General features: G+C 40.8%; 1 protein-coding gene across 2 annotated transcripts; it reads left to right on the forward strand.

Annotated features, from left to right (window-relative positions):
- Nucleotides 1–1,127: 1,127 nt before the first annotated feature.
- Nucleotides 1,128–27,625, forward strand: CFAP221 (cilia and flagella associated protein 221). Of its 2 annotated transcripts, XM_072875170.1 has the most exons (25): nucleotides 1,128–1,248; nucleotides 3,895–4,079; nucleotides 4,517–4,617; nucleotides 5,625–5,711; nucleotides 5,817–5,912; nucleotides 6,389–6,489; nucleotides 8,885–8,988; nucleotides 11,127–11,286; nucleotides 11,813–11,936; nucleotides 12,023–12,134; nucleotides 12,353–12,461; nucleotides 13,056–13,143; nucleotides 14,890–14,979; nucleotides 16,378–16,473; nucleotides 17,943–18,033; nucleotides 19,352–19,479; nucleotides 19,921–20,001; nucleotides 21,046–21,153; nucleotides 21,297–21,473; nucleotides 22,982–23,140; nucleotides 23,551–23,645; nucleotides 24,183–24,272; nucleotides 24,474–24,593; nucleotides 25,934–25,963; nucleotides 26,576–27,625. In XM_072875170.1, the coding sequence occupies exons 2-25, from the start codon at nucleotides 3,941–3,943 to the stop codon at nucleotides 26,694–26,696; spliced, it is 2,607 nt and encodes an 868-aa protein (XP_072731271.1). In that variant the 5' UTR covers nucleotides 1,128–1,248; nucleotides 3,895–3,940; the 3' UTR covers nucleotides 26,697–27,625. The 2 variants fall into 2 exon arrangements, with proteins under 2 accessions (XP_072731271.1, XP_072731273.1); XM_072875172.1 differs by lacking the exon at nucleotides 25,934–25,963.
- The last annotated feature ends 334 nt before the right edge of the window (nucleotides 27,626–27,959 follow it).

The following is a 27,959-nucleotide window of genomic DNA, read 5'->3' on the forward strand; positions in this document are numbered from 1 at the left end:
CCTCGTCCAGGGTGTAGGCGTCCTTCTTTCCTAATAAACAGCAATTACATTTTACTAAGTATGGGAACTACGTTCTGGGAGCTGAATTTTATGATCTGAAGTTTCTCTTCCTTTCTTTTTAATTCAAACTAAGCGTTGCAGTACTTTCGGTCACATTTCACCTCCGTGTTAGAAATGCTGAAAGAGAAGAATTTTATTCTTAGAATATGTAAGAAAAGAAAAGGTTCTGGAAATATTTCTGGCTTTCTATATTAAGTGTCCTTGAGACATCATGAAAAAACCAGCAGGGCTATGGACATGGTTTTTCCCGAATGCACATTCATGCCCAAGACAAACATAATACACCCATGGCAGAAGGAGCTGGGACAGCCAATGCTCTCAAATCTATTTTTGATATCAGTGCAGATTTCTTTGGTGTTAATCTTTCTCTTTGCTCCTCCACCAACTCTATGGGGAGTCTGGAGGGCTTACAGGTTTGGGACAACACTTACAAGGGATGCCAGGGTGTCTTCAGCAAAATAGGTTGTGTCTACCCAAGCCAGCAACACTGCTGTGTTTAATTCAGCATTTCTCAGTCAATCTGTCCAGATCTCCTGTCTGAAGGAAAAAGAAGAAGAAAATTGTGCTTTCCCTTCTCCCCTGTACACATGCAGGTAAAAGTAAAATGATTTATTGGTGGGAAGAGCCATACTCTGAAAAATGTTTTGAGGATTATGTTTCAAGGGGCTGCTTTTTAATACTGAAAAGTGACAATATATAGGTAGTGGTAAAAGAGATGGTCTTTTTTTAAAATACTGTAATGAAACTTTCAAAGTCTGTTTTAAGCCCATGCAGGCCCTGACAGACACCGCACGATCCCTGCTGGCTTTGTGTCACCTCACCTCAGAGAAGAACCTTTATTTGAGCCTTATCAAGGAAGAACAATTTATGTGTTAATAGACGAGTGTTTTTGAAGAAAAAAGTGCCTCTGCCGTGTCTGCGGCCAAACCGTGGATCCTGAAAACGACGCTTACTAAGAAAAAAAAGGTGTTTTTTTCCTCTTTTGTACTTTTGCTGCCAGAGCCAGCTGAACTGCAGCGCTTGCTCCGCACCGTCCCTGAGGGGATCTCTCCCCCCCCGCCCCGAATCGGCGCCCCCGAGTGCGGCGGGTTGCCCCAGCGCCACTCCCCCCTCCCCAGCCGCGAGTGGTGCGGCCCAGTTGGGCTGCGCCGTTGCCTAGCGACCAGCGCGGCCCGCCGCGGCGCTGAGGTGAGGGCCGGGCCGTGCCGGGTGTCCGGCTGCCGTGCCGTGCCGGGCCGTGCCGTACCGCGGGGCGGGTGTCCGGCTGTCGGGTGTCCGGCTGCCGTGCCGTGCCGTGGGGCGGGTGTCCGGCTGCCGGGTGTCCGGCTGCCGGGCCGGGCCGGGCCGTGCTGTGCCGTGCCGTGCCGTGCCGTGCCGTGCCGCGCCGCGCCGCGCCGCGCCGCGGGTGTCCGGCTGCCGGGCCGCCTGGGCGCCGGCTGCCGCTGTGAGGGGAGGAGCGGAGTTAGCAGGGGCTCCCTCCGGGCCGGGAGGACGCGTAGGACGGAGTGGCGGGATTGCCTCGGCCTGCGGCTCGTCGCTCGCAGAGGCCCCAAGGGGCTGGGGCGGGACGTCCGGCTCCAGTCCGAGCGGGCTGGAGGTTGAGGAGGATGTGGTACCGGCAGGGGTACGTGTTGTGAAGCTGTAAGCTCTTCTGCCCGCTAAGAAGCTCTGCTAGCCTAGTTATATATAGTGGACCTTAAAAGCACGTTTTCCGTTGCTCCTAAAGCACGTCGATGCTTTTGCAAGCCTCACGCAGCGTATAATGGCAGTAAATTGCATCCCTTTCTGGTGATGAGGTGTGCTAGGAGCTCTGTGAGACACAACGGGATTAGAAAGCCGAAGTGCTGACGGAAGAAGGATGATACCCTGGCCTGAGGGGATTTGCCATTGCCTCCAAGGGAACCAGGATTTCACAGCCCCAGAGTTCTCCTGTTGGTGGCTTTGCACAAAAAAAAAAAAAAAAAGTCATGTTAAGGTAGCCTGGAAAACTTAAGAACATCAGTCTATCAGTCAGAGATTCCAGGACCTTGGCTCATAAACATTTGTCCTGTATTAGCCCTTTGAGGAATACTGCAATGTGTTATTAAAGTTGGTGAGTGATGATGGTAGCGCCACTTTAAATTACTAGTAAGATTACACCAGGAGTCCTTTGCAATATTAGTCAGTCTACAGCTTTTCAAAACTTGTGTTCCTCATGAGGAATGCTGAGCAAGAGAAGGAGGACGGCAGTTGTATAAAGTTGAACAACACGAGTGGAAAGAATGTAAGCCTTATGTTTAGAATTTTTTTAGCATGTTTTTGTCTGAGTTTGGTTGGTCTCACTACCTCAGAAGAAATTTACTGTTGTGCACAATAATACAGTTCCTCTTACAGATTTTCTGTTGCAAGTGGAAAATTTGTACTTGGAGCCATGGAGTGGAAAATATTATTGAGGCCAAGGTACTGGTAGCACATTATTTTAAACTTCTTGATTATTTATTATTTAATACTACACAAGGCCATAAATCAGAACAGCACTTTATGAGTTTCAAGCACTTCTCAACTTCTGCCTGAAAGATCTAAAGCAGACTAGAAAACCAAACAAATACCAAGAGATGAGACCATAAAATGTAATGGGGGAGGTGGACCTCTTCAGTCCTCAAAAGTGCTGGTCCAGGTATGTTGGGCATCGCTTTGATGCTCACCTCTGCCCTTCTTCCCTCAAACTTTTATTGATCAGTGTTAATTTTAGGTTGGGGCCCTTTAAGGTAATTCAAGCCAATATGAAACTGTTAAAACAACAAAACAAACACAATACTGCTCCTGGTACTAACGATTCAACTTTGAAACTGTTGGATCTTCAAGTGCTGCCATAGTGTGGATCATACAACTGAACTCTGTTGTCCAAGCAGCTAATCAGCCTTTGTGCCACTGCTCCAGGAGCAGGAAGGTGCCTCGTGAGCGGAGCCTGGCAGGAGTCGTCTATATTGTCTAGCATTGGGTCAGTTCAAGTGTGCATTGATATTAATGCGGCACCATCCTGAGCTGTGCACCCACCTTCCCATTCATGAAGAACAAATACAAAATGAAGGGTTTTCAACCCCTTTCCTGAGGGTTGAAAAAACCAGCATGGCTTTTGAACTCGGTACTTTTTCCAAAAGTACCTTGTCTTTTTCTCCATGCGGTTCTCTGCTTCATAGAAGAGCCAAGGGCTATGTGCTATATTTATGAAGATAATTTCTTGTGGATGGATTGTGTCTGGTGTCCTTATTGTGTAATATTTGCACTTGTCATTAGAGAAGTTTATGTTCTGATAATGGTGCTTACTTAACGCAGGATCTATAATATCCGTGGTCTTCTGGATTTACAGTTATCTTCACTAAACAAATAACCCAGATGATGCTATCCAAACAAAAGAATCAAATGCCAATTTTCTTATCCCTCATATTAATATTTAAAAATTAAAAATGAATCTGCAAGTTAACAACCCAAACAGAAGAGATTGGAAGAACATCTCTGCAGAAATCAGTTTGGATAGTGGAATTATCAGAAGAACCTTCTCTCCTTCTCTGTGCTGGCGGACATGAAGGGAGAGATGTTTTACACAGTCGTGAAAGCCAAACGTCCCCAATAAGCCTTAGAATAAATGAACATGCCCAAAGTGCTAGGGCTTGCGGTGAGAGCAAGGTTTGCTGGAATCACTCTGTCCTTGTACTTAGCACACACACAGTAATTACTTCAGCAGGAAAAAAGGTAACTCCCTCTCCTAAATGTTTGTAGGCAGCTTGAGGCAACAGGTGTTACCAGTGCAAGGGAAGACATTTTGATCATTATGTTATTTTGATTTGACCCCAGATGCTGAGGAGTTTTAGTACCATTCAGACTCCATTTCTGTCCTAACATGGATGTGGTTCAATCAGCCACCACAGAAATCACAATCGCTAAGAAATCCTTCAAGAAAATACCCAGTGTCCTTCTGGGCAGCCTAGTGGAGGAACCTAAAAAAAGACATGCTGTCCCCAATCACCTGCTGGAATCAAGTAAGTTTCTGCTCTCTGACTGTTCCCCAACCTTGGAGCAATCCTAGGAGGCAATTCTCTATTATTTTTTTCACAACTCACAGGCAAAACTCCCATCCTGTTGCTTAAATTGCATCTTCCTGTGAGTCCAAATCATAGGAGAGGTAGTCAGGAAAGAAATAGTGGCTGTACTGATCCTGGCTGACCCTAAAGTTTTGGGGTGGCTTGTTGATGCTGAGAGATAAACTGGTGGCAGGATCATGGCTCTGCTGGGGTAGTAGATGCTGCCTTAACTTTCCATTTAAAGAGTCATGCCTCCTTAACAGGAGAAATAATCTCTGTCTCATTTTTTTCTCTGTAATGCATTGGGTGCAACATAAATATACTTAATCAATGTAAGTAACAGTCATCTTGTGTTTCACCTGCTCTCCTCCCTGTTTTATTATCTATCTCTGTAGAGATCTATTCAGAACTTCAGAGGAGCAAGGTTATACAGGCTGAGCCTGCTGTGTTACACTATGGAGGGTATGAAGTTGGAAAACATCACCAACAGATGCTGGTAAGTGTCAGAGCAGGGATCCTCTTGGGGCTCATAAAAGGAAAACAGAAGCCGAGTAGACTGCTTGTGGTCATGAGACCTTTGCTCTGGAGTGCTCTAAAAAGCAGCACTTAAAACCAGCGGCCCTACAGTAACAAGATAGACGAGTACCATGCTGTGTGCATCACTGTCCTTTACAGTCTCTGTTTTACTTCTCTGTTTCCTGTGTCTGTGAGCAGTGTTAGTGATATGTGACTTGCACGTCATGAATGAAGGATTCATGCTTTAACTCCGTAACAGACCGTTTTCAAAATGTACTTGGACCATCGCTGTGTCTGCAAACATGTTCACTGGTGGGAATATTTTGAAAGCACCTCTGGCCTTCTGCCAGGAGCAATTTAATCTAAGGAAAGAAACTCCGTGCATAGGTTTGATTACCTTTCCTTGTGAATAGTTTGGGTATTTCCTTTTCTTCTCTCTGCTTTCCCTTTGTCTGCCTTCTTTATTCATGTGGTGTTTTGATGCAGAGGTAGGGTGATTATGGTGGGCTATAAGATATAATGAAAGTAAACAAGATGCAGGAGGCTTTACAGGCTGAACTGTCACCATCCAAAGGTTTGTTGCTTTGTGATCAAAAACAAAACCATGGAATATTACATAATTTCTGTTGTTTCAGAACTCTGTAAAAGCGAAGTCAATAGGTTGTTTCATTTTTTGTTTCTTTTGCACATAAGCAAACCAGGACCAGAATTTGATTCAACAGTAGCGTCTTTAGCAAGACTGTTATTCCTAGGTAAGGAATTGTGACTTGGTTCCAAAGAATAAAAATGCAGAATGCAAGGCTTACATAATTTTCTTTTAAATTCAGAGCACATTCAGAATTATTTCTGCTAAAGTAAAAATTATTACTTCCTTGTTTAATACAGCTTCTTTGCTATGAGTAGTCTTACAAAAAGTAAGTTGGCATTCTCAGTTGACCTCTTATATTGTAAAGTGTTTCGTGGTTTTGTTTTTCTTTTGTTCTACAGAAGCTGATAAATATTTCTGGCGATGTAATAAACCTTCACATAATACCACCCCAGACAAAGTATTTTCAGATCAAATACAACAAAACAGTAAGTGTCAGAAAACCTTCACACTGCTCCTTGCATGCAGCACTGGTTTTGTGTCATATAAATGGCTTTTACATGCGTTCTATCTTATTTTGGGTCATTTTCTAGCACCGGCTTGTCCCTGGCTTGTCATATGTGGTTACTGTTGATTTTTGTCCTGATGAGTGGCGGTATTACTATGACTGCATCCGAATTCACTGTCAGGTGAGGATTTATTATAAAATATATTTACAGTTGTAATGGACTGAAACAACTATTAGGGCATAATGATAATGACAAAGTAAAGGTACTCTAGGAGATTAACTGTTTATTCCCAGTAAGTCTGGATTGGAGTATTTTATTTTAAGCATTTAAAATTTTTCTCTCTCTAAACATCCCAGAGTTGTGGGTAGAATATCCTCCTTATTCTGTTATTCTTTGCCAGTAGATCAGTCTTTGTGCCACACTGATGTAATGTCTTAGCTGAGCAGGCTTGGAGGAGCTCTAGATAGCTGCTGAAAGTATGTAAAGACAGGTGGATACTGAAAGCAGGTAGAATATCAATATCCTGAGGTGCAACACAGTGATGATCTTGAAGATGTTTTATGCCCAGTTACTGGCCAACTACTACAGAAACTTTTTCTTTTCATAACATTTATTCATTGTAAGAAATAAGTATTTACCCCCTTTTATTTTTGCAGGGAGAAGATACATTAGTCGTTCCTGTGCATGCTTACCCTGCTGTGAATGTTGTAGAATTTCCATCATTTATAAGTCTGTCTGATGTATCAGTTGGTCAGAGGTGAGTTAAGGACAGACATTCATCCACATTTTGTGAGACATGCACAAAATTGGAAAAATCTCATTTTCCTCTATTTGTATAACTTAACATCTTGGAAGCTTTATGGAAGTCAGCTACCATCTGGACTGCAAAATAATTCCATATATGAACTGTTTCAAGCTAACATTCACAGGAAAGTAAATGCTGCGCAAACTGAACATATACATAGACGGAACTGGGGTTTCAGCTAGTCTAAATTGGTGCTGACTCACTTCATTCATCGTATAGTGAAGCAATATGTCTGCTGTTCATAATCTATATGCTCCCAAGTGCTGTCTTGTTAGCGTTAATAAGTCCTAAGTGAATGGACCTTCCTTTCAAGATGAAGGGTTCTGGAAATGAAGGTGTGGTAGGTGTAAGTGATAGCAAATACCTAACCTCAGTCCAGAGATAGATCAGTCATTAGATTTGCTTCTTCTATTTAAAAATATTTAAAGTGATCTTCTGATGTGGAACTCTAAATGGCATAGACTTCATCTTACTGTTTGTTGCATAGATGTAACACTGACTGTTCTCATGAAGTAATCATAATAGGAACTGTAAAGGGGAAAAGGAGACGGGAGATCCTGTTGATTAGGGTCTAGTGCTGTAGTATATTGACTATATTAGTTGTAATCATGGTGATTTGTGTTAGTGTAAAGATTTGAGTGAATTCTAGGAACTGAAGGTTTTAGCAGCTAGGTTTTGGCTTAGCCTGTGAGTTGGAAGGAACTCATAAATTTTACTGAAGCACAGAAATATGAATAGGCAAGGCACATACAAGGAAAATGCAAAATTCTGCAGTAAAAATGAGCCCAGGATTGTAGAATGAACATTTGTATCTTTTTGTTTATTTGTTTTTCTAATCCCCCTTAATCTGTTAAACTCCAGTGAATCCATCAGAAGTGACGTTACAGCGTTCTCACAGGACTGAACATAACTCCTGACTTTCTGGGTGCCTCTAGGCATGATGTGATTCTGTTTATTTGCTCCATTTTTATAACAAGTGCTGAGGTATACAGAATTTTAATACTCTCAGAATACAGAGAAGAGATTAGACAGGGTACAAAATACAATTTTAAATCATGGAAAATTTTTCAACACAACAGGGATGCTCAGAGATGCCCCTGAGGGAATTTGGAAGAGTTCCTGAAGAGAAACCTGATGGTTTCAAATCTCAATTTTTACCAGTATTTTTCATCATTAGGCTATTAAAAACTCTCCTAAAAATGAAAGCTCTCTGAGATATTTGGTACTGTACAGAACCCAGGGGACTATGGGCTCAATCCATAGCCCACTGAGGTCAATGGAAAAACTGCCTTTTACTTCCATAAGTGTAGGATAAGACCTATATTCTACCACCCAGCTTTCTCCTTAGGTACAGAAGATCCATAAGGCAACAGGCAGCGTAATTGTCTTGTTTCTAAGGCACTTTGGTTACTGTAGAAGCTGCACTATACCTTAAAACAAATTGCGTCCCCAGTCTGCTGTTACATCTTCTTCATGAACAGGTCATATTAAGGCAGAGAAAAAAGGACTTTGCTATTATTGTTTATTTCCTTTGGCATTTCAAGATGTGCTTTCCAAAGGAAGCCTGTGTATAACATGCTTTCTTTGCTAATCAGCAGGATAGGATTTCAGTCAGCCAGTTTACAAAAAACAGAAATAAGCCTGGGTAAATTGGTCTTGATTTGTAGGATGATGGGTGGTGTTACACCAATGCCTTTGTGTTTCAATTTGATACGTGAAAATAGATGCATACAAAAGCAAGACAGCTTGAAAAGATGTATGCTAATACCCCTCACACAACCAGCGTGAGACATAAAGAGCTTTTATGAAAATCAGGCCACAGCATCATTATTTCTACGGTGGTTAAATTCCAGTCATTCTGATGTGCTGGAGTTTTCAACACTTTTGAAGACTGCACAGAGTCTTTTCTCATCGTCTTCCACAAGGAGGGCCATGGGAGGAGGCTGATTTTTGGTTCTGTACTTATTGTTGCTCCAGTTTGGATTGTTTGTACTTGCTAGATATTGCAGTTTGTAAGAATGTGAGGATACACATAAATAACTTCTAAAAAGTAAATTTTATAAATTTTTCTATAATCAGGTTCTGTATGGGTAGGAGAAAGTAAGTCAAGATGTAAAATATCCAGCGTTCAAATCAAGATTTAGCTCTCATTTCCTCACTAAGTGAAAGATCTGAAATATTTTGCTATTTTGGAACAATAAGGAGTGACTGTTTCCACATTAATAAGTAACTATCCCTCTGAACACATATAAATTCAGTGCATGTTGTGTATAATATAATTTTCCAGCTTGTGATTGATGATCAACTGTAGTTTCATTAATTTCTTTCTTCCTTTCTCTCTTTTCAGTAAGGAGTATGTTATCCCGTTGCAGTGCAGCTGTCCAATAGATTTTGAATTCCACATTGATTTTATTCAGCCTCATAGAGCCTTCACTGTCCAGCCAACATTTGGTAGATTGAACTTATTTAAAATTCTAAACGTTAAGCCGTATTTATTGAGTGTAGTTACTTGTAACAGTGTATTAAGTGCTGTACAGAAAAAGCCTTTGCCTCAGAGTGTTTCCAGGTAAATGCAGGCTGATAAATATTAGTCATATGCAGCCTCATGGCAAATAGCCCTCTGACTGGTAGATTCCTTTTGTCAATGCCCAGCTACAGACCTCTGGCAAAATATGGGATGTCCCAAACAGTCCATCCGGCCTTTGTCTGCTCTCTTTGCCAGTATGGCTTTTGGAAAGGAGAGAGGCAGGAAGCCCAGCATCCACCTCTTTATCACACCTTTCCCCAAGGACTGTCTGGCTCCTGCCCCATTAAAGGAATAGATATCTGTCTTTGTAGAATAGGTATGCATCATGTTACCTGACTGGGGGCCCGGAGGAAATAAAAGGTGACCTTTACTCTATCAAACATATGCCTGTACCTGTTTTTCCCTAGTGGTCTGGAAGAATTTGGTAGAATTGTGCCTGTTGCTTCAGGAGCTGTTACAGTGATGGGCACAAAACACACTGCTGCAGGTGTTTCATAGGACAGCAGTGGACATGAGATTCAGTCTAGACCTCTGTGTACGAGCTTTACAAGAGGCAGGGACTTTTGGCTGCAGTTTGCTCAGCTATTTTCATGCCTAATGCTGGAGAGGACTCTGTCTTGAGGCAGGCATAACTATTTGCAGGTCAGTTGCTATCATTGTTACATTTGCCAGGTGCTGGCAGAAGCATGTAAGTGCCCACGTGTTCTGACAAAAAATGTGTAAGTGAATGAGACCTGGCTGCATAATTCACTTAGGCAGTCTGGTCAATTCCATGAAAATACATAAAGATCTAAATAAATAAAAACCTTCATAAATCTGGTGCTTAGTGCCATTTGTGACACTGGAATTTAAACTTTGATTATTTATGCACTTCAATAAAAGTTGCTGTTGTTCCTGTATGTACAATGATATGAATTTACCCTGTCTTGTCAGATGGATTTTCATTCTTCAGGGACAGTAGTTGGATTCTATCAGATGTGTGGTTCACAAAGATGAACTATGCTGCTGCCTTGTTTTGCGTCATTCTTTCCGGATAATATTCTTGCTTACTTTGTGCTTAAAGAAGTTTTGATTTATCAAGGGAGGAAAGGAACATTATTACAATTGAGTAAAACTAGGGAGAAGTTGTAAAATTCATCAGGAAGTTTTCGGGGTTTTGCACAGTCGTAGACAAAGTGGCTGGAACTAATTCATGCTTTCTAAGTTGGCTTAGTTCTTGGGAGAAAGTGGAACAAAAATATCCCAGAAAAAACATCAGCCACTAAAAGTTAAGTCAGAAACTTTTGGAGCTAGAAACTCTGAGGTGCTGAAGGCCATCTGAAAACCACTAAGAAGTTTCAGTTCCTACTCAAGCCATTGTGCTCTGAGATCATTAATGATTAAATATTCTAACAAATTACACACACACAGAAAAAAAAACAAACAAACCAATGAAACTAACTGGTATTTAAAACTACAGGACACAGAAAACCAGGCAATGATCACTTTACAGAGATGAGAAATTAATATTTCTGATGAGCTGAATAAAATCCTTGTTGCAGAAATGCTGAGGAGCATCAGGGCCTGTATCCTGGGATCGCACTGAATGTTTAGGGATATGAAGGGTGGTTAAAGTGGTTGAGAAAATAATGGAATAGGTAATAAAGAAATAAAACCAAGTAGAGACAGGTAATGCCTCAAATCCAGATGATTCCTCCAACTTGGAAGAGTACAGAGGAATATGTTTATAACGCTTTGCTCATGAAAGCAGGAAGTGCCAGAGACTTAAGACTGGCAGATGCAAGTGAAGAATTGCTACATATAAACAGGCAATCATTTTCACAACAGTAGGAAATATTATAGTCTTAGTGTCAAATCTCTCTGCTATTGCAAAATATCTCCCATTATCTAGCAATGAATAGTTCTTGAAAGACACTTTGAGACCTGAAATATTTTCCAGGCCTACTGCCATTCATTCAAACATTAATATTGTTTAAAAAAAATGTAGTCCAGAATAAATTTCAGCATACTTAGGTGGGCTCACATTAGATGGACTCTTATTGGTTTTCTCCTCTAATCACAGGAATCATTCCAGGCAATGGGAAAGTGGAAGTAACTGTGAAATATTCCCCACTTGAGTATGGAACAGCACAAATGACAATGCAGTTGTGGATTTCACAGTTTCACTCAAAACCCTATGTATGTGTATTCACAGGAACATCAACACCACATCTGGGTCTAATGTATGTATGCCTGACTGATCTTTGAGTATTTTTGCCCAGTCCTAAGAAATACTTATGTAATAGGATTTCATGCCATTTTGCTGTAATCATTTTAAGCATTTGTATCTATGGAGACTTAAAATGCACTAATGTAATTTGACTGTTAATACATGTGCCTGCTCTCTTACATCATTTGATCAGAATGCCTGTAATCTGTATGAAGTGAAACTGTACCAAAATAAAAATAACAAGAAGTTACATATCTATAAAGAAGCGTTGAGCATCCTCAGCTTCTATTATGCCTGCTCTATGTTTTTCTTATTGCTGAGGCCTTGCAAGATACAGGGTATTTTGAGCAATAAGGTCTTTTGGGCTGTACTTAATTTTTTGTGAACTCTGAAGATTAGAAAGTTTGGTTCCAGTTGTAATTTGGGAGAGAAATTTCCAGTCTCCTTGTATATCTAAAGGGGATGTAAATGCATGTAATAGACTTATATGCTATTTACAGAGTACTTATAAGAGCAATATCTATCCTTCTGACACCTAGAAAAGAACATTTTGACAAACAACAACGTCGTCCAGAGAAAAAAGCTGTGTCTGCAGGAAAATCCGTGGTGTGGAGAAGAGACCAATTCAGCCAACAACAATCGAGACCTATTCAAAAAGTAAAGGTGTGAAGAGATAATAATCACAAGTACTTTTCTGGGCTGAAAATCTTTCTTGTTTCTATTTCTTCCTATTAATTTATATCTCGTAGGAAATTGAATACCAGAACCTCAGATTCCCCACAGACTTGTCAAATCCATATGCTGTAGCTACTGTTTTGAATCAGGAACCAGGCAAACTGAAGATTAAGGACTTGAAAGAAGGTAATATAATTAAGCAACATAAACTTGGTCTAAGCATTATTTGTAGGTTTCTGATGAGGAGCTCAGCTTCAGAATTGCTGAGGTGATGTGATTGTAGTTTCTGTAAGAAATCTCACCTTAGCTTTATGTATTAATGAGTTCAGTTATAATGAGTGGATTTCCCAATTAAAAAATCAATCTAGTTTGAGGTGTGATATGGGTTTCTGATATTCCTGCAGCTCTTTGCCAAGGCAGTGAAGGGATAAAAACAAGACAGATGAAGGAAGCCATATTTCAACTAAAAGTCAAACAAAATATTCAGGAAGAGGAAGCAAATCATCTGAAGTGGTAAGCGTTAGTTAACCACATTAACAACACTGGGGTTTGCTTAACTAAGGCCTCTTGAATGCATGATGCTTGCATACATGCATGATGTATGCAATATCCACTAGTGCGTAATGCTGCCATTTCATGTCCTGATAGGTTTGTTTTACAGCTAAGTTACTGTTGTTTTACTTTCATTTTTTGCTCTTCTGCCTAAGAACAGTCTCAGTAGTGGTACCCAGTGAGGTCTTTGATTGTGTTATGGTTGCATTCAGAAAGAAACCTGCTGAAAACCATGTTCACCTAACCTTGTTCTCATGCATCTCATCTCGTGCCCTTAAGGGCAAAGGAAGCTTTTGTCATGGTTGACAATGAATCAAGGCTAAAATGTATAATGGAGTGAAGAGAATTGCACATGTACGTCAAATGGCGTAAAGCAAGACACAGTTGTATGTGTAAGCGCACCGTGGTTTCATTTGCAATCCACAGATCTGCTCTTATGCTAAATGTTATGGACCCCTAGACACCTTAGGAAGAGGAGAGTAAGTCTGTTAGCCTTTAAATAAAGCAAACTGTGCATTAAGTAAAGCATTTTTCTCGCCTCCACTGTAAATGCAGGCAAGTTCATAAAGGCAAAGATCCAGTCTCTGTGGAATTTAAAAAAGAGATTATTGAAAACCGACAGAGGGAAGAAGAGCAATACAAGGTCAGTCTTTGCTGTTTTTCTATAAATTTAAAATAAAACCTATACTTTCAGATTATGCAGTGCACTAGTGAATTGTATCAGGCTCTCTACGTCTTCAGTTTTTCTTCATACATCAATGCAAACCTGTATTAGCTGTACTTCTTACTGCAGTTATATCTTTATTATGCCTGTGTATCACTGTTTCTGAGGTGGTTTTATCTTAGAGGTAGACAGAGAGAAGGATAAGTTATTAATGGAAATGTAACTAGGTATTTGCCCAACCTAGCAGATTTGCACTCAGCCACCCAGCCACATCACAGTGCAACATTGCAGCGTAATCCTGTCAGCACCATGGCTGCATCCAACCTTCTGTTTATATTGTACCTCTCTGAAGAGCTGATGTCCTGAATGGCTCACGATCAAAGAGCTAAACCCAGTCAGTACTCTTCACGCAGAGCCATGGGGAGATAATTGATCAGGTTGTTCTTCTACACCTTCACCCTCCCTCTCTTTGGTTTCTTCCAGTCAACCCAGACTGTAGGTCATCTTCCATGGAGGTGACAGCAGCAATACCTGGTGGCAGGAAATATTTTTCCCCATGTGGCACGGCCCTCAGGGATAGGTGAGGCTTGTCCCTCTTATCCCATCTGCTGGATATTCAAGTAGCTTCTGACATCCCACTGACTTCCAAGGAGCTGTTTATGGAGTTAAGGAGTAAAATTATTTATAGATAGGGTAAAGGCTTAATTTATACACTGAATTAGGCACTGTGAATTAATTCAAACATTATATTTAATACTAACAAAGGAGGAAGTGAGTAAAAAGAGGATTTAAATTGTGAGATTGTTGTATCACTGAATTAGATGTATGTTAACTTTGTTTAGAAACATTTATTTACTTACCTGTTGGCCATAGGGGCTGTGGAGACCTCTGGCTGGTTTCACAGTTGCCCCCATGACTTTCTGACAGAGGCATATTTTTGCTCATGCTGTCAGTTTTTTCACCTTGAGTGTCATTAGGCCTCACAGAGTATTTATTATCCCTCCATCATTTGCTCAGGTGGCCACTATGTTATACAGCCTGGGAGCAGCTGTCCTAGAGACCTTTAACTGGTCTGTCTTCCATTGTACTAACTAAAACCTCAGCCCATTAAAATCATGGGGATTTCACTCTGCAAAATAACCCCAAGGTCTTTGTTTAAGACATAATGGTATCCTGGAAATGAAACAGTAAGTAAGTAGGACTGGGATGGAAGAGGCACAATGAAAAGAAGCACTGGTATTCATCCAGCATGCCTGAACATTTTGAGAGGGTCTCAAAGAAGTGAAGTGATATCAGTAGTAAACTGTTTCACACATGAACAGATTAAAGAGCTGGCACCATTGGAAACCATGACAGATATGTTGACAGAGCATGGGAAAGCTGCAGGAAATTTCTGTAGCACTGTCATCTGGGAAGATCTGTTCAGGTGCTAACTTACGGTGTTGGTTTGGTAACCCCTCCCTGTCTGATTCTGGCTATGCAAAGCAAACTGTGTTTCATTAGGGCAGGGTTCTGATTGAAACTCAGACCCAAAAAGACATTTTTTTACTTTGTTTGACTTGCTCAAAGGTTGCAATAATCACTCCCCAGAAGGGAATGAAGTCTGTCTTTTGTCAAGCACCTTCAGAATGTTACATTGTAAGTGAGTTCCACTAATTGTAAGGGAGGAAAGAATTCATGGGATGCTTTGTACTAATGTGATTGTTCTTCCTGGTGACAAATTAGATCCAAAGAGGAGATCCTATCATAGAACAGGAGTTTCAAAGGAACAAAGTAGAAGTTTCTTTCAGACGTGTTATCCGGCCTGTTGACCAGGTTTGTTTATATGTTATTATCGCCTGCTATATGTTATTGTCACCTATTAAGCTAACAAACAGCCATAGATATTTGGCACTGAATACTTTTCCTCCTAATATTCTTATTTCTGTGTCAGTGTCTTATTTCCCATTTTACTTTTAGTCCAGTAGGGCAAGCACTGTGCTACATGCATAACTCATCTTCTGATGTTCTGATCTAATATGAGAGGCAAGTGGAAATCTGCAGGCCTAACCTGAGATTCATATTGCTTCATTTCTGAAAGTTCTCTCAGGAGTAGCTTTGTCATGCCTAAACATAAGGTTAAGCATATCACAAGATTTGCAACCTTTACCTTGCAGGTCAGATTGACAGGAACCTTTCTGGTACTTAGACTTTTTTGTCCTTCTCTGTGGTGTGAGGTACTTCCTAAGATCCTTTTCCTAGGATTACTGGGAGCTTTGTTTAATAGATACTCTGCTACTGAAGGAACTTTGAATGTTAGCAGCACAAACTGCATTCTTCTTGAGGAACATAATAGCTGTGGGAGTTGATCTTTTACTATACTCTTACACCTGTTACAAAGTGCTGAAACTTGTTTAGTGAGGTATGTCATGGGGTTGTGTGGAGCTGGTGTTCTGAGGACCTTCCTAATCTAAACGCTGGTTGAGCGGCTGCCTTCCTGTTCAGAGGTACTGTACTCTGGGGCCACTGGAGTCTCTTCTAGTGCCACATTTTTCTGTCACATCAACTTAAAACTGGAGAAAAGATTAATACATCAGGAAAGAGATTTACTTGTGTTCAAATAGTATTTCAACAATTTAAGGCATTAAATATAGAGACATCACCTCTGCCTCACTTGAGGCAGATGCCTCATCTGGCAGGATGTCCAGAGCCAGAGATCACTAGATGTGAGGAGGTTATTCTGGGGAATTATCACTCCAAGTTTACCCTGGTCTTTCGCCCTTCTGTAGGTATGTGCTATCAGCCATTACTGGAGACAGGATATTGTTTTTGCTGGGCCCCTGGCTTGAGCCCTTACAGCTATTCCAAGTTCATATCTGTGCAAGGTGAAGTGTGTATTTGGTAGAGACCTAGTCCATTCTCTCCACTGTCTGACTGCCCATGTATTGCACTTAACTTGTAGTATGTGGTTGTCATTTGTGTGGATGCAGACCATGCTACATTATCTCTGCATTCCCCATACTGCATCTGCAAATATTTGGTGATTACCTCCCATTAAGCCCTGCAGTGAAGGCTTGTGGTTAAATGCCAATACTGCAAACAATTTCACTTGACTTAATTTCAGTGTTTAGAAATAACATATGGATTCAGGCCAAGGGAAATTCCTTCCTTGTCTAGTTGTATAAGGGATGTCCTTTTGATTTTCTGTTTCTTTTTTTAAAAAATACCATGCAGTATCCAAGTGTCCATCCCACATTCGACTTGCTCTGTAATGACCCTTGGGACAACAGAAACAGGATGTTGAAGAAATTCCAACAAGCAGCGTACAAGGTAGCGTGAACCACCAGAATGCAATGTGATGGCATGACTCCTTGGAAATAGCACAAAAGAACATGCAAACTAGCACGTAAGGAGTCTTCACAGCTAGCCAGGGATTTGATAGTTTAATAAATATGTCCCTTCTTCACCAGGAAATAAGGATCTGGAGTAAGTTTTGTATTCAGCTGGTGTTTCTGCTGGTGCTTAGTATTGTAATCAATACTAAACAAATGCAGATGAATTTACACTTTTTGAAAAGTAAAAAATACTTTTGCACAAAAAAGAGAAGATTTCAAAATGCATATAGAGTACTCTGCCCAGTTTTGGGCCTCTAGTACAACACAGACATCAATAAGCTGGAGTGAGTTCAGTGTAGAGCCACCAAGATGGTCGGGGTCTGGAGCAATCTGTGAGGAGACTCTGTGAGGTGACCCTCACTCAGCCTGGAGACGGAAAGTGGAAGGAGAGAGCAGCACCTTCCAACACCTCTGAGGAGGTTATTGATGATGGAGCCAGAATCTTTGCAATGGTGCATGGTGGGAACATGGGAAACAGTGGGTGTAAATTCAAATAAGAGAGGTATAGACCATGTATAAGGAAAGCCTTTTTCACCTTGAGGACAGTCAATCATTGGAGCAGGTTGCCCAGAGAGGTTGTACAGTCTACATCCTTGGATGTTTTCAAGACCAGACTGGATAAAGCCCTGAGCAACCTGGTCTGATCTCATCGCTGACATTGCTTGGAGCAGGAGGTTGGACTAGGACCTCCTAAGATCCCTTCCAACCTGGAAGTCAAAGAGTAATCAGTAAAATCACTTATCTCATTGGATTTTGAATATTATCTTGCATCTCCACTGCTCTTTTCCCAGGAAATCTAAATGCAGCAAGCAATATGGAATGCTCTCCTAGTATCCAGTTTGGATATTCTTCTCCAATCTATTCACAATATTAGGCTTAATACAGAGGTCCTGAAATTAAATGCTTTTTCCTGTATTGCACAAATAAGGAGGTGGCTAAATGGCTCCTTCTGGTATTAAAACGTCGGACTCCTCATTGTTACCCTGTGATACATGGCACTAGGCAAATTGCACAGTGCAGGGTACTTATTCTCCTCTTTCACAGAGGCACAAATATTCATATGGCCCTGATCAACTGACTGTTTACCCATTGTTAAATCTGTCTATGCCAATAGGCACACCTGAAGGATTAGGACCTAGCCAAAAAAAGTCTAATTAACCTGTAAGACTAAATGAAGGTTTGAACTGTTTTTGTTGTGTAATGTCACTGTAGAGATGAGATCCATTCTGCATCTCTCCTTCCTCATTTTCTCCTTCCTGAACAGAAAACTATAGCAAAAATTCTGAAATAGAGATGTCTGAGTGAGCTCTGTAGAATAAATACAGTTGTAACGTACGTTTATTTCTGTGGCTGTAAATCTTAGAGTGTTTGGCTTAATATTAAACTTTAAAATCATTCTCTCAGATTGTGATTCAGATTCGGCTAAATCGTTTACTGCTTCTGTTCCGTGGCCTAACCAGAGAAGCCAGAGTTTTGGAGCAAGACTCTGTGACTGGTAAGGAATAGAAGAACAAGTTGATATTTTGGCCATGAATTATGGTAATTCAGATTGTACTGCAGTGTGTCAGGTGTGTTACACGTATACTGACACGTAAACATAAAGACAGAGTCCCTACAAAGGAGTCGTCAAGTAAAAAAGAGAAGTATGACAAGGTAGAAATGGCTGTAGTCAAAATATGTCTATTTTTCATGCACATTATTTACCAGATTTTAAAAATGTGATTAACTCTTCTTAGGAGCCTTGCAGCTTATCTGCTTAATAATGAGGCAGAAGTTGTGAATGCTCCATCACTGGAAGTGTTCAAGGTTGGATGGGGCTTTGAGCAACGTGATCTAGTGACAAATGTCCCTGCCCCTGGCAGGAGGGTTGGACTAGACAATCTTTAAAGGTCCCTTCCAATCCAATCCATTCTATGATTCTACTTATAGCCCTGAGGAACAAGGAAAGGGCAGATGGTTAGAAAGGGCAGAAAGTTATATGAATAACACAGATAGGTAAACAGATCAGGTGGAGCCCAAGAGGTTAGAGACATAGGATAAGAGGAGCTTATTGCATGGCGGATGGAAGAGGGAAAGACACCTGCGTATGATGAAGGCAAGATATCTGAACTCAGTGAAATGAGACGGTAGGAACCGTGAGATACATGGCTAAGTGTCCAGTACTGGGTTGAGTTTTCCTCATCGTTTTCTCATACAAGTGCTTTCAAGCAATCGCTTTTCTTTACAGTGAAATGAAAGTGCTGGCCTGGAAGTCACTTGTTTTTTAACAGCCATAGAAGGAAACTGGCCTTGGATGGGAGTCACAGTTGGGTATACTGGGAACAGAAGAGAATTTGTGTCTCTTATTTCCCACTCCCTCATACACACACAATTTGACAACTGCTGAAACACCTTTCCATGTCAGGCCTTTTTCTGCTTCTGCAAGTCGGCACTTTTAATTCCCAGTATGCAGGAGTTGCAGGGGTGCTTCAAGTTGAAGGCATAATGGCAGTTAGTGCAAGAGAGGCCTTCTGACTTGTCTCTGCCTTGCTGAGTAGAATCAGATAGAGGACGATGCTGGAGTGAGGGGGCTGTAATGTCCTTTTAGAAAAGGGGAAATTAGATCTGTCTGCTAGTCAAGGTATTGTGCCTGCTGTCTTCTAGATGTGGCATTTAAAACCTTTAGGAAATATTACCTTACTTTTTATATTGAAATGACTAGACACATCCTGACTTAGGAAGATGTTAAATATACTTTGTGGTTTGATTCTATTTTTGAAACAATGTATTAAGATATATTACAAATCTTAATATTTGCTTTCCATTCATGACAGAAAGCAGGAGTTTCAGCAAACCAGAGAAAAGTAAAGAATGTAAGGGCATTTCTTCCAGCATATCTGAAGATCGTATATTGCCTTTTGAATTCCCCTTTTACAGTTCCCATGAATTGCACCGTGATTTGGTAGGTATAGTAACTAAAATGGTGGCCAACACTCAAGATAGAATTTTGTTGAAGACATTGGCCCCAGGCCTGGTACTGCCTTTATTAAAATTTCACAATGTGACTGGTATTCTGGGGTTCCCACAAATTAATTCAGGACTTCAGATTTACTAAGAGTGCTGCTGAAAACAATAAAAAAATCTTTGCATTCTCTTAATTGCATTCTAAAATTCTGAGTAATGCATTAGTGATCAGAGTTAGTTAACATCCATGATATTGCAGAAGAAAATAAATGAAAAATAACTGAAATGCCGAAGTCCAAGAAAGGACAGGAGAAATATCAAACAAAATGTTTGCATAATTATTTCCATATGTTTTCAAGTAGCTGTGCTGATGGATTGCTGCCAATGCAAAACAAAATGCCCACTGTATTACTGGGTTTTAAATACTTTATTCTTTCAGGCACCTGATGCTCTTGGCCTAGTTCCTATCGAATCTGTAGATGTGAAAGTCAGACATGTTCTTCCTTTTTACGACTTGAAGGTGAGTCGGTACAGCTCCCTCAGTTGTATCACATTTCTGTCTTTCACCAGCCCGGTTAGATATGTTTTCTGCCTGATTCAGTGACTCCATTGTGCAGCCCAGTAAAAATGTTACCTTAATATGGCTGTGTGATTAGCATACTTTTATTAAAAACAAATCTCACCTGTTTCCATGAGGAACAAGCTTATAGTCAGCAATAGCCCCTCTCTCCAGACAGAGGGATGAATCACCTCAGCTGAAATTATTACAAACAACAAAACAAAACAACAAAATCCTTCTGTGAATGAGGGTACTGCAAGCTATGCACACCTCAGAGTTTTTCCTTTGATTTTTAGAGTTTTATAAAAGTGACATTATAAAAGTGTCCTTCCTTTTATAAAGTAATGGAAGTCTTCTGTTTATTTGGCATCCAGTTCTGCATGCTTAGTTCCTTCATTCCTGCATAGGAAATGCAAACATCTCATTCTTGAAATATATAATGTTTTTTCAACTTTATGAGTACAGAAACATTTTTTTCTCTTGACTTCTAAATCCTTTTCTTTCCAATTTTTCAATAGCAAAAGATCAAATTCTGTACCCCATTGAAGGAAAAATATTTCCTTGGGTTCAATCAATGCAGATTTTCGCTCAGTGTCCACTTCCTTTTTTTTCATGTGGTGTAACAAGTCTAGAAGCTTTCTTATAGCGTCTTTTCCCCGTGTTACACATTGGTTCATCTATCAGTGTTACGTATATTACTTAACACAGCTTTTCTCCACCCCATTAAGTTCAGTATATTTGATCAAGAAACTGTTAAATCCATGATCTTTCATAGAAAAGCAAGAATGGAAATGTTCCTTTACACACTCATTCAGCTTGTCCTGGTGAAGTGTGGCTTCTCAAAGTTTTGGTCATATACCATGTTCCAGAATAGCGATCCAAATATCTTTTACCACAGAGATGTGATGTGTCCATGATAAAGCTGGAATGTTCCATTCCATCTATGAGTTAATCAAAAGTTATTATTGTCATCTCCTGCAGAACACCTTTTTTCTTTGTACTTAGGTTCCTCAGCATTTCAACATTATGAAGTATCAGCCATTTTGTACACACCATGCAGCCACAAGTTACAAACCTCAAAAACTTTCCCGACCACTGAGGCAGGGAGCCCAGGTAACAAGTCACCTCAAATACAAACTTTGCTGAAGTCACTCCCAACTCTACATTTCTACAATTATTTGATTAGTTTTGTCTCAACATTTTATACCAAAATGCTTACTACACTCTGAAAACCTTTTATGTCTGTGTTTTTCAAGGATGAGTTGATTCAGGTAGTTGCTTCTCCTGAGGGGCAGCTTAACCTGGTCTCCCAGAGGATGGATTTTCACAAACCATCCCCAGAAGAAGTAGCAGAAAGGGATATCAGCCTCTTAAAACTGGTTCCTCCCCAAGCTTTAGTCTACCCTACAGAGAGCAACCCACTTCGCATTTTTGTAAGTAGAAGTTGACTTCCACAAAGAACCTAAGAAAAGAGGGGGAAGGGTGTTTGCTTCATCAGAAGCCCAATGTGGAATTGGTGGGCAATTCTCTTACTCAGATTGGTATATAAAACTATCCAGAGTGAGAGTAATCCTTCAAGGTGCAAGCCCTGGTAGGTAGGAGTCACAGAGCTCACCCCACTGAGAGGGGTACCATTTCACTTTAAGGTGGAATTAGACCAGTTTAGGGTCATTCTTAGCACAACAGCATGCACAGAGCATGTTAGGATGGTAAGGCAAAGTTGCCAGTGATGGCAGAGAACTGGAGACTCTTCCAGTCTCACACTCCACAAATGGTCACTGATCCCAGGATTCCTGGAACACCATGGGGCCCCTCCCTTCTTCTCCATTTGTTTCCCCATTTGGATGTTAGAAGAAAAGCCATGATCTTGGCATTTCAGTCCTTCTATAATGTCATGCTCTTGCCCAGATAGGTAGGACAGGTGCAATCTTTTCCTTCTGTTCAGCTAGGGGACTGCAGTTCTGCCTGATCCTCAGGTAAACTGAGTAAAGCGAAGTCAAACTCTTTGCTCACATTGTGTCCTGCTGCCTTAGAGTTTCCAATAGTTCTCATAGCATCCCCAAACCACATTTCCCAATTATTAGGCACAGAGATTCACAAAATCACAACCATGTGCGTGGGAGGGTTTTCTGTTACTTATTTGTCATGTAGATTGTGCTACTTGGCACCAACTACAGAAGGTATTTCCCACACAGTGCAGCACAGGCTGGAGGTCCCTGAGGTGTCTCTGAGCAGGCAGACAGCTGTATAGCTTGGTGAAGTGCTGTGCACGGATACAGGCAGCATCTCCCAGCCAGCATGGCACTGTGCCTGACTTGGGTGGCTCTGTCTTTCAGCATTACTTAGCTGCAATGGCCTAGAGCCCAGTGTGCTAGTCTGGTGGTCTTGACATAACGTATATGGTATAGACTTGTCCTCACTGCATGTGGCCAGGAGTCCAGTGGACTTACTGATGAGATCCTCTGTGCATCTCTTTCATCCCTCTGTTATGTCAATGTAAGAGCCAGGCACAGCCTGATCCCATACTACCCAGCATTAGACTTTATTCAGAAACATGCTAGTGCAGTGAAATAGATGGCAAAATGCTCACTAGCTTCCACCACAGTGAGGCCGGTTCCCATTCTTGGATTCTGAACTGTTCAGAGAACCAGCAATGGATTTTGGAGTAATCAGGCAATAGTTTTTCCTTCCAAACTTGGAAACAACACCTAAATTGCTGTATTTTAGACAGCAGAGAGCATGGATAAGCCAGGCAGATTATGGGTCTGTGATGAGGGGAAGAGACAGAAAATGAAAGGTCACACCAAACAGAACAGTCACAATGAGACAAAAGTGTGAATCTGGGAAGACTACATTAATTGTAAGAACTGAATTTTCATCAGTTCAGTTCTTTATGGTGCTCAGAATGATTTTTTTAAAATAATCTCTTCTTTGTTTTTAGAACCCCACTCCAGGATTAGTTCCAGTTTTACCTCCTTTGGCCTATTCTGAAACCAATATTGAATATCATCTTTGTCCTCATCCAAAATATACCTTTACCAAGGAATGCCCCAAAGGATCCAGTATTCCAGTAACACAAAAGAAATTTCTGCATCACAAGGTATGGCCTTTTGGGTTTATCGTATGAGTACCTGGCTTGAGTATGTTCTTGCTGAGAATTTGCTCCAAGGAATCCGAAAGGAAGATAAAGAGTAATCCTAGATAGAAGACATTTTCAAATATAAATTATGCCTGCACCTAAATAGTCAGTGCATGGGTCAGAATAAGTTGTTCTTGTTAGGTTTTATCCATGTCTCTTATTTATCCCTGAGTATTTCTCTGCTCTTTCCTTCTTTTCAGTCTGTTGTATTTTTATGACCTTGCAGTGGAGGAAGCATCTTTTAAATATGGAGATCTGCAGCTCCCCAGATTCAGTTCTCAGCCAAGAAGTCAGATGTTCTGTCCTGCAAGCCTCTCTCCCCACTGTGTTATGTGTTAGAGGTCTAATTGCTGTAGCACTTGTCATTTCAGGAAGTGATTTGTGGAGTAATGGAATGGAGAAGATTCTTGCCAGTGGTGTATTCCACTTTTTCTAACACTCCCACATGGACAAGTACAACACCTAGGTAAGAAAGAATTTGAATATACAGTGCCTCTACCCTGCACCAGTTTATGCTGTCTGTAACTACATTGACCACTAACTAGTCCCACAGGTAAAAGTGGGCCTACGGGTGGAATTAATTGCTGCTCAGAAATCCAAAACCAACGGGAAAAACCCCTACTGACCTCCTTGAAGGGTGGTTTAACAACAATATCATTAGAGGGAATACTAGCCCTAGAAGGAGGGTTCCAGTCTGGACTTTCAATAACATGTCTCCTGAATGCTTTTTGATTCAGTGCCAGAAGACCCCGGGAAGTACAAACTCTGTCTGTCCTGCAGAAGTATGAAAAGTAAAACCTTTAACATATGGACACCTGCACCCAGTGGTAGCCAACATCTCTCAGGCTCATATCACAGCAGTTTCTGGTGTACTCAGATATTCCAGGAATATTTAAAAGTACATCATCTTCCTTGTAACTACAACTACTGTGAAGCTTCAAAATATAAGCATCAAGTGCAGTTACTCTCTGTCCATCCTAAAGTAATACCATTTCCATCACAGGGATCCTTACAGTTTAGATATGCTTCCGAGAGATGTACCACCAATGCTGTATTACTTACCTGAGAGAGACAGGGAGAACATAATTGACCAGTAAGTTTCTCTTCTATTTTGTATTCAGTGTGATTGATTATGTCTTAACCACTTGTATGGATGTGTCTAAACCTGTCCCAAGAGATTGTCAAAGGCAAAAGCACAAAGTCCCTCTTGCATAAAACATACTTTTTTTTTGTTGGCTAAAAAATACTTTTAAAAGGATAAAGCCCGATTGTTCTTCATCTTACTAATTTTTAGTGAGACAGATGAAACTGAGTTCAAAATGATTCTTACTCCAGAGATGGTGAGAGCTGAATTTCCACAAATTGGGCAGGCATTCTCAGAAGAAGGTAAAGAGAAATCAGCAAAAGAAGAAAGGTAGGTATAATTTGAAATTAGGGGAGAGGAATGGGAAGGAATCTGAAGACAAGCATCCCCTTCAGAATTATGTAGAAAGTCATACTGATGTGCTCTAGGGGCTCCATCACAAGTGGGATGCAGATCTGGTACTTTGAGCAGATTTGCACTGCAAATGCGATCTCCGGATTGCATTTCTTCAGAAAGCAGCTGTGAATGTGACACACTGGCCTGGATGTCTCTGACTTCAGTTTTATCAATATGATCTAACACTTGAGGCAGTTTTCTTGCCTTCGCAGAGATATTCAGTGTTTGGACCAGTGGTGTTTCCTTTTCAGTGACCCTTTTGGTTAGGTATTTATTAATGCTGGCAGAGGAGTAAGCCCTTAGAATTTTCCACTGGCATGGTGTTTTTTTCTCAGGCTCTTCCTAGGAGTGGGTCACATATGCTCTACTGTCCAAGCTTCACACTTCACCAACAGAGCATGTAAAATAACTTGCATTCATAAACACAGAATTACCTGCTCCCTAAAATTTTGTAAACTGTCCACTGTAAGGGCCAAATTCTGCCTTTTGCCTCCAGTGTTGTCAGGCCAATGTCCTGAGTTTGCAGCTCAGCAGAGAAACCTTGAGGGGGAAGCTGAGGACAGGGAAAGCTCTGAGGGACAAATGAGTCTTTGATGGGGTTGATGATTACCACCACGGTTTCAGAACAGCATTTCAGACTGCCCAGCAGTTCTGTGGGGCTGGAAGCAGAAGTGAATGCAGTGTGTGAAGCTCAGGGGTATGTGATGTTGCAGGAAGGATGCAAGGAGGTGTATGAGCTGGTAAGTGGGACACTGGGGGCAGTGGGCTTGAGCAGCAGGCAGTAAGGGTAGGATAAGTGATTGCAGAGGAACACAGGAGAAAGTGCTGAGTTCTAACCCTGTGTTTTCACAGATACCTTGTGTGACTTGGAGCAAGTTAATTAATCTTTCTGTCCAACAGTTGCCCCCTCTTTAAAGTGGTCATGATGTGGCTTAGGTGTCAGGATGTGCATAATAGCCTGAAACTTTCAGAGCCATCAAAAGATTCGAATGTCTCATTTTCTTTAATTTTAGAGGGAAATTATTTGATTGACATTCAAATCCTGTGCAACTGTCAGCCATCAAACTTTAAAACAGTGTTGTGTATTATGAGCTCTCTGACAAAACACTGATTGCTGTATTGTGATTACTACAGCACTGATTGAAAATAATTTGCTGTAAAAACGCAGGTGTGTCTGACTCAGTGCTGCTTTTGCATTTTATGACACTCTGCTTGTCAGAACATTGGGATTTGGGATAGCTTGTGTAACTAGATAGTGACCTTTTTCTCCACAGTGATACAGTGTTGGATGGTGCTTTTCCTGGGTAAGTAGTTTTATAACCATAAGGTTCTTTGTTTTTGAATTTTTAGATGTTTTCTTCAAAAATGAAAATATTTTTCTATATTAAACACCTCTGGGTATTGATATTTACTTGTTGAAAGCTTCCCTATTTGTTTGGCTTTGTAAAGAGGGAAACAAAAATTTATTGGCAAACAATGAAGTCCCAATCTTTTCTTTTGTGACTGGAAGGTTCTTCATTGTTATCGATGGGGTAGTGTTTCACTAGGTGACAGGGCACACAGTGCTCCTCTAGAGCAGTTTCAGCATTTTATCCTTAAGATAAATCAGTTTTTCATGTGGATGCTCTTGTTCTGGCCATTACAGCATGTAATGTATCACAGATAAAATGTAAAACTCAGTCTAGTATGTGTTTACCTATCAGATGGTTAGCTTTCCTAACTGGCCAAGCCAAGAGTGAATGTTCTTTTCACAGTTTCACTCCTTTTCCAGTTCTGCATAAGTAATGGAATACTCACTGTGTTCATTATAAAAAAGCGAGAAATTATGTGAGTGTCTTTTCCTTTGTTTTTTTCAGCATTCCTAAGTAGCCCCCCTGGCTATTATAAATACAAATGACTTTTTAAACTTCTTGCAGATACCTGCACAACCATCCAGGTGGACATTTTCAACCCCAAAACGAGCTCAGAGAGAAGGTTCAAAAACATGTGGAGAAAATGAAGCTGAAAGCACTTAATAAAACCCTTATTCTGGGATAAGAGTAGTTTTACAAAGTCCATGGTTTGGCACTGCTTATCCTGTTAATGTGTGAGGCCTCCCATGTCCCAGCTACATGTACTTATGTTCAGTGAGGTCAGCAACTTCTTATGCAAAGACAAGAGAAGCACCAGTAATGCCACCTCTGTCAAGGACTCTCACTGTGACCATTACCCCAAATGCAGTAATTGCTCCAATGAGAATCCTCAGCCATGTACCTGCTCATTTTGTCCTGGTGTGAAGGACCAGAAAACCACGGTACTACCATGTAAACAGTTTGGTAATTAATTTACAGCCCACTGTTTTCAAATAAAATGTGAAAAGTCCTCATGACCAAATGCGTCTGATTTTGGTTTTTTATGACCTGTCCTTGAATTTTTGCAGGTAAGTCACTAAGTCTCAGACTTGAACGTAAATCATACACTTGAGATTTTTAACGAAAGGGAAGACTTGAGCACAGTTACTGTCCACTCAGATAATGTCCAAGCAGATTTCGTTAGCTATTCAGGGGTTTAATTCAATGCACAGCTCTCTTGGCAAAAGGGTTCATAGATTGGGGCGATGAACTCCGGAGCCTTGTGAGAGACCTGTAATGTTTAGGGTGTATTCCCTACGAAAGGAGATTTCTCAGCATATCACCTTTCAGCTGAGATGTCTCCTACTTTCTTGTGCGCAAGCTGGACATCAGACAAAATTGGTTTTATCCATAGTGAGTTGATGGCTCATTTTGAAGAGTGGTCCAGGCTATTTGTGCTGAAAAGCACATATCTTCTATACTAAAAGCCATGGAAAATGCAGCAATACATACTACATTCCTAGGAGCCATACTTCTTTCCAGACATACTTAAAACTCCTAAGAAAAGGAGTTTATTCCAGAGAGAGGAGATCAGTGCAGACAAACTGTAAAAAGCCCAGGAGATAGAAAATGGGAAAGTAGGGTGAAAATAAAGCTACAGAATAGCCTGTATTATACTAGCTACATACTATCTGCTCACTTCAAAGAAATAAAATGCTGTTAAGTTTCTGCTAACTGTCCAATTGGCAAGGGATTGTTCAGAATGCAGGTCTGGATATCTGCAGAGTTTCTCTGACTACAAACAACTGCTTAAATATGTATACATTGCTTTTTTCTTCTGCAAGTCCTGAGGAAAGCAGTTGATCTTTTAAGAGGCGCAGTAACAGTTGAACATGTTTCTTAATGTGACCATGACAGAAACGTTCTCACAGTTTACAAGTGAAAGCATTCACAGTTCAGGTTAAATCAA

Source organism: Ciconia boyciana, chromosome 10 (assembly GCF_034638445.1).
Source record: "Ciconia boyciana chromosome 10, ASM3463844v1, whole genome shotgun sequence".
Classification (NCBI taxonomy): domain Eukaryota; kingdom Metazoa; phylum Chordata; class Aves; order Ciconiiformes; family Ciconiidae; genus Ciconia; species Ciconia boyciana.